General features: G+C 33.9%; 2 protein-coding genes across 2 annotated transcripts in view; one reads left to right on the forward strand and one right to left on the reverse strand.

Moving 5' to 3' along the window:
- Positions 1-5,203, reverse strand: part of LOC113827370 (uncharacterized) — a 5,585-nt gene extending 382 nt beyond the window's left edge. Inside the window, exons 1-8 of the mRNA XM_027380250.2 lie at positions 4,992-5,203; positions 4,382-4,542; positions 4,019-4,129; positions 3,625-3,777; positions 2,755-3,379; positions 1,283-1,524; positions 706-881; positions 1-509 (exon numbers count right to left, since the gene is read on the reverse strand). The exon at positions 1-509 is cut by the window's left edge and continues 382 nt beyond it. Coding sequence (XP_027236051.1) covers positions 1-509; positions 706-881; positions 1,283-1,524; positions 2,755-3,379; positions 3,625-3,777; positions 4,019-4,129; positions 4,382-4,542; positions 4,992-5,169 — 2,155 coding nt within the window. The 5' untranslated portion in view covers positions 5,170-5,203. The remainder of the gene's footprint in view (positions 510-705; positions 882-1,282; positions 1,525-2,754; positions 3,380-3,624; positions 3,778-4,018; positions 4,130-4,381; positions 4,543-4,991) is intronic.
- Positions 5,204-8,396: 3,193 nt separating this feature from the next.
- LOC113827371 (protein maelstrom homolog) overlaps positions 8,397-10,000 on the forward strand; it is a 10,703-nt gene continuing 9,099 nt past the window's right edge. Inside the window, exon 1 of the mRNA XM_027380251.2 lies at positions 8,397-8,660. Coding sequence (XP_027236052.2) covers positions 8,532-8,660 — 129 coding nt within the window. The 5' untranslated portion in view covers positions 8,397-8,531. The remainder of the gene's footprint in view (positions 8,661-10,000) is intronic.

The raw sequence follows: 10,000 nt of genomic DNA on the forward strand, positions 1-10,000 counted from the left end.
TCTTCAGCGTTCTATTTTTTTTCTCTTGAGTAGAAAATGGTTCTCTGTCTATCTCATTTATAAAAATTTTACACACTGAATCCCCATAGTCTGTATTTTCCATTTTCACCATGTTCTGCATATTGGATACGCACTCTGGGTCAATTTTCAAGATAGGATTATTTGTGAAAACTGGGCTCAAGCTCTCCCATGAACATATCTCTGTCTGCAACAGTGCACATATGTGGGTACAAGGAAGCATATATCTCCCCCAATCAATGCAGGTGCATGAAGGTGGCATCACATCGTTCCCGAGATGCACCTCATAATGTAGACTGCTCCCCATTTCACTAGCAACGAGGAACATGCTCTTGTTGGACCCTTGGTGAATACTCTCTGACGATAGGTTCCCATACCAGCGCTTCATCACATGCTGGGCCACATCGAGGGGTAGCTCATGTAGAAATGTGGGAAGCTCACCATCGGAGTTTGTGTACTTGAACGATCTTCTCCTGTTCAGCTCTACATATCTGTGAGGAAGCAAAATGGTAGGAAATTCAGGAAACATTGGGTAATCCATGAGCAAAGGATGAAATTTCTTCCTAATAACAACTGCTTCTTCAAAACATAAATGAAATGAAAAAAAAAGTAAGAAAAAAAAAAAAACAGTATAAAATACATGGAAAAAAAGCATGAGTCATTGATCAAATTATATATAACACATACCGTTTATAAGATTTTGGAAGGAAGTCGGTGACTATGACTGTCATGAGATTACTCAAGGAGCAGTTCTTGTATCCATCTAGAAAAGATGACTTCAATAGCTCATTTTGTCTTTCTATGCCATTGTTCATTCGAATGAGCAAAGTGTGTGTACTGGATCGGAAAGCTGTAGCCCAGCGCTGTAAAGGAAAGGCCAACATTAATCATCAGTATATACTTCTAAAATAAATGAAAATGTATTGAACATCCTACACATTAACTTAAAAAAAAGGTTGAAAATACACATATTTTTTTTTCTCTACAGTAATCACATAAAACTAAATTAAAGGTTCTATATCTACTGATACAATGAGAATGATTATAAAAATGTAGAGCTTATTTGCATCATTTAGTAGTGATAAAACTGGTGTTATAGATTGATACACTAATAGAACAGATAGAAATACAGTAATAAAAATAATACAAACAGCAAAGCATATAAATTTGGGTCAAGTGTTATAACTCAAGTGCTAAAAAGCTGAACTAATACATCTGTTCCTTAAAAACTATTCAAAAGTATTACAGCCAGCCACACGCTAACCTGAACATTGGGAAGCCAAGTGTTTGAAAACCAATCCTTGATTTCCTGTGAGTCCCTCCAAATGGCACTTGACTGGAAAGTATTCAGTGCCTCATGATAAAGGGACACTGTCGAAGCCTGGGCTATCCGGTTAAGCATGTTCTTTATGGCTACTCCGATGTGTGACACCTCATTGCCTTCACTGCAAAGCCACTCGCTCCATGCCTTCTCGCGGTGGAAGTCTGATAACAGGACACATGTGTCTGGGGGCAAAATTATTTTAGAATCTTTCAATCTAGTAACTGTATGTGTCAATCTTCTTCTGATCAAAGAATATATAGACACACTTTTTGATTGGATTTTTTGTTCTTTTGCAGCTATATCTACACGTGCTTGTACAGGTCATATATATCTTTCATATAAGAAAATCTAGATAAGAAATTATAAGATGAAGGATAACACAGCTATCAAAAAGTAAATATGATCATTATATTAACTTTAATTATCATAGGACTTATATAAACATTCTTGCATATATCACAAGAATCAAAGTCTGGAAAGTAACTCAGACACACAAACATTTATAAATAGAAAATTTACTGAAAATTTGATAATATTAGATTGAAATGTACATGATATGAACTTAAGTTTCTGTCATTAAAAAATTACTGGATTTCATGTATATATACAGAGACATATACGTGTATATGTAGACATATATGTGTATATATTGAAACATGTATATATAGACATATATGTCTATATATACACAGACATATATGTATATATAGACATATATATATATATATATATATATATATATATATATATATATATATATATATATATATATATATATAGTCATATAGGTATATATATATAGACATATATGTGTATATATAAACATATAGGTATATATATAGACATATATTTTATATAGACATACATACCTAAATGTATATAGACATACACGTACATATAAATTTATAGACATATGTACATATTTGTAAATAGACATACATACATGCATACATACAGACATATATGTAAATATATGTATATAGACATACATATACATATATGTACAGAGACATACATATACATATATGTACAGAGACATATATGTAAACACATGTATATAGACATATGTACATATATGTATATGGACATACACATATACACGTATATGTATATAGACATATATATATAAAATGCAAGAATAAAGCAAGAGTAAGGAGGGAGAGGAGGTAACGAAGGAGAAGTAGTGGAATTGTAAATGTCACAACTGCATCATGTTTTACATATTTGAATGCCTTCTTGGCTGAAGGAGACTATGTTATGAAAGTCATGAGTAAAAGCTGAAATTAAGTATAAAAAATTAGGGCAGTCTGTGAAACAAGCATAATGATCTGCCAATTCATTTGGAAGAGATTTGTGAAAACCATTGGGTCAAGGCCCCTGAAATTCATAGTAGGTATGAGCTTCATCCTTACCTGGGAACACTGTTTCTAAGGCCATGATGTCCTCATTGTTAAAATCAGCAAGGAAGCATCCCGGTCTCCAGTTTGGATTCCATTCTTTAATGATTTCCAGAGCCTCTTGGATAGCAGTAGAGGCTTCATGCTGTGCTATAAACACAGCCACAACAAAATAACCCACATTAGCTCTCACACACAGGAAGTACAGAGGCTGAGCATAACTACAAGTCCGATAGGTTGCATCAAGAAGACACAAGTGGTTTCCATAGAGTTTCAATAGACGTTTCTGTTCCACTGTTTGATAACACAATAGGAGAGATTGGGTTGGACTCCAGGGTCTAAAATAGATACAGTCACCTGGTGATTCTGCCTGCCATCTTTCTATCAACTCTTGCAGGCTCTCCTTATCAACTACTGACTGGTTTGGTCTCTTTTTTGCACGCTGCATGATGTTCTGAAAGTCTTTATTTGTTGGGTAAAAACGACGTCTCGTTTTTGTTTCATCTCGGACACCTAAATCATTTTCTACATATCTCTCTAGATGAGGCTTCATTTCTGATACTTTTTTCACTCCTTGCCTTGCTAGCTCTGTAATTTTGTCTATTACCTCCTCTGCCACCCGTTCTCTCAAGTGAGCAATCTGATGGTAGACAAAAGGTTAATATAAATTAAAATCAAGATATGTTCTGTATGACATAGAGTCATACTATACTATCACTCATCCTCCAATTCATAGTATCAATTTCAGTACAAAACAAGTAGTTCCCTTATTTCTCATATGACTTCATAAATAGTACCATTATATATCTGAACATTTACGTAGCCTAAATATAATCACATCCTATAAATTGCATATCAACACACAAGATAATTTAAGAAACTCACTGGTCCTTCAATGGGATGGTTTCTGTGCTCTTCCTTGGGTGGTATAATGACATGATACTCCATTACCATTTCTATTGGTTCTCCCTCTTTGATGGCAGATTTGATCACCGCAGCTGTCTTTTGCTTCAAATAAGGGGATGATCCATGTTCGACCTGTCAGGATAAATATTTCCATTTGAAACAGATTGGATGCTGGATGCTCATTTCAGACTTATATTAAACATTTCATAAAACACTTAACGTTCAGTTGGGTTAGAGTTAGGGTTCTTACGCAAACTAATATATATATATATTTCCATATGGATGGATTTGGTTTAAATATAATTATATTTCTTATTAAAAAATATTTACCTAATTTACAAAGAAATGCAAAAGATATATGGAGAAACGTTACCTCAAATTCAGGGAATTTCAAAATCTGTATTGCTGTGAACTGGAATGGACAGGACAGTTTTTTTGAGTCTTGATATAGACGTCTTTTCTTGGTAACTGCCTGGCCTTCCTCCTAATTGGATAAATCAGGTTGAAAAAATGTTTAAAATGGTAACATAAATATAAGAAAGAAATAATACTACAACGTTCAGTTACTACACAATGATAATTCTTTACACCATATGAGATATCATGACATAAGTTTAGTATCAAAATGAATAGAGAAAACAAAATATTGCCTGGGAAAAAAGGGACAATTATAAGCTCATTCTATAGCTTACTTATAACCAGGTAATACACTGTAAAATTATGGTACAGCACTCACTTCAGCCTTCCTCTTCTGCTCTTTGTATCTTTCTTTCGCTTTGACCTGTTTGTCACGACCCTGATGACAGCCATACCTCTTCCTCCCAATGCGGATGTGGGGCACATTGTCCCCCAACCAGGATATATGCCCAATTGGCTGGCCAGGCCCTGGTCGATAATCTGTAAGAAATATAAAAATCAATTTTCATGATCAATTTCTCACTATCCAGATGAAGATAATGATAATGAGTAATATCTAAATAAGTTATATCTTTGTGTGTTAATATCATACACACTTGCCCCACATCTGCCCAACTTTTTCCTAATAGATAGTATTACATGCACATGTAACATTTATCTGTCATTGGAAAAAAACAGGAACTATATTTGAAGTCTGATTTGAAGTCTTTATTTATGTAATTTATGAAGCAAAGTAAGTGGAAAAGGAATAATTTAAGGATGTGTTTGTAGATACATTTTTTCAACATAAATTACTTAATTCATCAATAAAATTAGTCTCCCTCATAAAGGTATTTTAGCTCTTTCTAATGCGACCATCTAAACTTGTTTATATTATCTTCATCCCATCATTTGACAAGCAACAAAAACAGGAAGTTTGCACCACATACGATCATTTCCAAATGTCTTGTCCTTATTATAGACGATAAATTTCGATAACGTCGCTTCCTCTTGAGCTTTTATATAGCTATTTAATTCCTCAATGGATGACAACACTTCAAAATTGCATCCAGACTGTCTAGCTGAAGTTTCATTTTCTATCAGTTCCACCTTCACAACCTCCTCCATCGTTGTTATTGTTTGGATGTCGGAGGTGCCGTTCGCGAGCGTGAATCCAGCATGCACATTCACATTTAGCGTTCGCAGGATTAAAGGGGATTAAATTTAAAGAGTAAAAAAATCTTTGACCTACTTAGTTTGTGTTTTGGGAGCAAATCTAACCAGAAACATGAAGACACTTATAAACATACTTGCACACATCACAGACACATGGATGTGAACACACGCAAACACACACACACGCACACACACACACACACACACACACACACACACACACACACACACACACACACACACACACACACACACACACACACACACACACACACACACACACAGACACACACATGGATGTGAACACACACAGACACACACTCACACACACACACACACACACACACACACACACACACACACACACACACATACACACGCGCGCGCGCTCGCTCACTCGCTCACTAAATCACACACACACATGTATAGACAAGTCAATAAGCAAATACGTATATATATATCTATCTATATCTATATATATCTATATATATACATACACACACACACACACACACACACACACACACACACACACACACACACACACACACACACACACACACACACACACACACACACACACATATATATATATATATATATATATATATATATATATATATATATATGTATGCATGTATGTATGTATGTATGTATGTATGTATGTATTATATCTGCATGTATCCATATACGCATGTATGTATGTATGCGATATGGTATCTGAACATAAGTAAGAGAAATGTTATTAGGTGAGTGATACTAAATGCTAAAAAGACGTCAGAAGTGAACTATAATTGTGCTACAGAAGATAAAGATAGTTATGAATGTATAGAGCGGTGGTTCTTGGTATTTTTACTACTACGCCTTCTCTGGGAGTCTGCCCTTCCCTCTACGCCTCTTTTGCATCTATGAATAAAATTCCCTACCAGATTTGAAAGAAAATAAAGATTATGTTCTTAGTCTTTCTAATAAATAGTCACATTATTATCACTACTTCTCATTATTTGACCATACTCTCGTTGTGAGAATAACAGATATATCTAGAAGCACTCAGAGAGCGCATACTTCCGCCAAGGCAATGGTGCAATAAAGTTATTTACACTTAAAGAATTGCATTAAAAGCACTTTTTTCAAGTACAAGGCGCCGTCCATAAACATAACCTCCTTGACAGAGAAAAATACAATAGGAGTAATGATGGAGTCATTCATAAAATTCTTGGATCCAGTTAGGCTAAAACACACTTCTGATAACATTTTCATAAAAAAATTGTTCGTAACTTTTTGATTTATTCTGCTAACACGAACAAACAATATCCGGACCGCCACCAAAATTTAATGGCATTTAGGTTAGGCTAAGACACGCCTATAGTAAGAAATTCAGAAAAAATCTGTTCTCAACGTTTTTAGTTAACTTGCTAACCTACGAATAAACACTATTCAGATCGCCACCAAAAATTCATCGGCATCTAAGTTAAGCTAAGCAACACCTCTAGTAAAAAAAAAAAAAAAAAAAAAAAAAAAAAACAACAACAGAAAAACCTATTCTCGACGTTTTGAGTTAACCTGCTAACCAACGAACATTCAAACAGACAAACGAACAAACTAACTAACCAAACGACCAAAAAACATTACCTCTTTGGCGAAGGTAATTAGAGAAATCTCTAATTACCTTTGGAAATTACTGACGCCCCCCTAGGTTAAGAACAACTGGTAGAGAAAGTATATTCCAAGATGATGATGATAGTTATGATTTTGATGATGGTTTTGATGATTGATGATGATGATGTTCTATACATGTGTGTGTGTGTGTGTGTGATGATGTTTTATACATGTGTGTGTGTGTGTGTGCGATGATGTTTTATACATGTGTGTGTGTGTGTGTGTGTGTGTGTGTGTGTGTGTGTGTGTGTGTGTGTGTGTGTGTGTGTGTGTGTGTGTGTGTGTGTGTGTGTGTGTGTCTGTGTGTGTGTGTGTGCAAGGTCTATATAAGTACTTATATCTACCTTGTGTGTGTGTGTGCGTGTGTGTGTGTGCGCGTACGCATCTCTCTCTCTCTCTCTCTCTCTCTCTCTCTCTCTCTCTCTCTCTCTCTCTCTCTCTCTCTCTCTCTCTCTATATATATATATATATATATATATATATAAATATAAATATATATAAATATATATATATATATATATATATATATATATATATATATATACATATACACACATATGTGTGCGTTCATGTACGAATATATATATATATATATATATATATATATATATATATATATATACATATATATATATATATATATATATATATATATATATATAAATGTGTATATATATATAAATTTGTATATATATATATATATATATATATATATATATATATATATATATATATATATGTGTGTGTGTGTGTGTGTGTGTGTGTGTGTGTGTGTGTGTGTGTGTGTGTGTGTGTGTGTGTGTGTGTGTGTGTGTGTGTGTGTATGTGTGTGTGTGTGTGTATAAATATACACATGTGTGCATATATATGCGTACACACACACACACATGTATATATATATATATATATATATATATATATATATATATATATATATATATATATACACACAAAGACCGCATTTCAAAACATTATTTATATAGGTCCGGATAAAACTTTAAAATGTCCTTAGACTAGTTATTTATTGTTTGTTTGTTCGCTTTGACGCCCCTTCCCCGACCCTCCTTTATTTCTTCTCTTTATTTCTCTGATGTGACACCTGATGAAACTCTATAGTTAATATATGCATAATAAATCAAGGCTCTAATGAAATATTTATAGAGCAGGCTGGTTATTAGAAGTATCCATATGATAACAGATTGAAAGATATTGTGGCGGGTCAAATAAATGTAAAAGCCGATAAAAGGAAGTGTAACACTAATAAATGAAAATAAAAACATGACTAAAAAATGTATAATACAATCAGCAAATATATAAGATACGTTATCACAACATAAAATATCACAGCACAAAACACACTGAAAGTATATCACACAAAACTGAAAATACATAAGATAAACAAACATTTCACCCACAAAAACAATGCATTAAACCACAGAAATGATTAGGGCATATAGCAGAAAAAGGAATTAAAATCTAGCGCAAAAAAACACCGAGAACATAGCGAAACCCGCTCGCTTCCCTTACCACACACGGAGCCAATCTCGTCAACGCGAAAGATAAGCGAATCTATTTTCTCACCAAGATAAGATTAGACAAAGACGCCACTCTCCCACAGCCTCCTAAACCCACCCTTTTAGCACAAGACGTCAACCATGGGCAAGAAGAGGCAGCAAAATGACTTCTTTTTCTTCATGCTCGAGAAGAAAGGTGAAGTTGAGAGGAAATCGGGCAGGGTCGTGACCATGGCGGAGTTGCCTGCACTCCTTTATCCCGAGTGGAAGGTAATTATGCAGAAGATAAGGCTTTTAAGAGTTTGTTTTGCCTTTCAGGAGAGGGTTTGTTGGTTTGGGTTGACTTTTTGTTTGTTGGAATGAGGTGGCAATTGGGAATGGGAAGTTTTTATTAGTTGGTTTACGGTAGTGCAATTGGATTTGTTAATTTCCTTTGCAATTGTTAACTGGTCCCAAATAAAAAATTGTTGTGATCTGTATGGATTTTAAATGTCGCAGAAAATATGTCCTCATTAATTATCTCCTCAATGGACAACTGCGAGAGATAGATTGATATTTGCATTTGAATTTGTTGCTTTTATATTGCACAGGGAGAATGATTGTGAAATGCCTCGAGTGAAACGAAATTACATAGACAAAGGTATATTTTTGCAGATAGCTGTTATATTCTCTGCAGTTGATGAAATATTCTTTTCATGGACAAGATACTTGCATTTCTTCAGATTTTTATATGATTAGTAAAATCTAATGTTCCTTTGCCTCACAAGCTAAAGTTAGTATGACAACCTCAGCTATACCCATGAAGTTCAAAGGATCTAAGAAATCATATATATTTATTTACACCCAATTTCAAGAAATCTGTTAAAAAAGGGTGTAAAGGATTATTTTCTGCAGTGTTCCTATAAATTCCATGTACTTCATGTGCTCTCTGGTGAAAAACAATCAACACTATAAATTGTGACAGGATAGGGTTAGGACTGTGACCTTCCTTTGTGATAGATATTAAAGGTGGATCATCCCGAAATATGTTTGATAACAATATGTACAGTCATCTGCAACATTAGCATAACCTTGTGGCATTTTGTACAGAGTTTGTGAAGAATTAATTAGATATATATGTGATAATTGATTGATAATGGGACCATGTATGGCTATTTTCTATTTAAAGATGGCATTGTTTCTTGATATTAATGCAGTGATTGGTGTATTGTTAAGCAGTTTGTTCTTTATAACACTTAGGTATGGATGTGAAGCAGCACTGTGAGTATAGTGTTTAGATATTAGATAACTTTTTCTTTAAATTAGATCACTTTATCTTTAAATTTGTGATGAGAATGTCATTGATGAAAAATGTCTTTCATATTCAAGTTCATTTTGTGTGTTGTTAGGTGGTTTTAAGTTTGAGAAAAAAGTTCAGTATTTTATGTTTCTTTTCCTTTTTCCTTTTCTTCCTATTTTTTCTTTCATAGTTTTTGTTTTATCAGAATGGAATTGGGTAGAACTATGATAGGTTTGTATATCTGCTTTTTCAGCATTATACCAAAGAAATGACGCCTTTTTTATTTTAGGCTCAAATCTTCTTGTTTAGCCATTATATGTATGTTTTTTTT

Source organism: Penaeus vannamei, chromosome 7 (genome assembly GCF_042767895.1).
Source record: "Penaeus vannamei isolate JL-2024 chromosome 7, ASM4276789v1, whole genome shotgun sequence".
Taxonomy (NCBI): domain Eukaryota; kingdom Metazoa; phylum Arthropoda; class Malacostraca; order Decapoda; family Penaeidae; genus Penaeus; species Penaeus vannamei.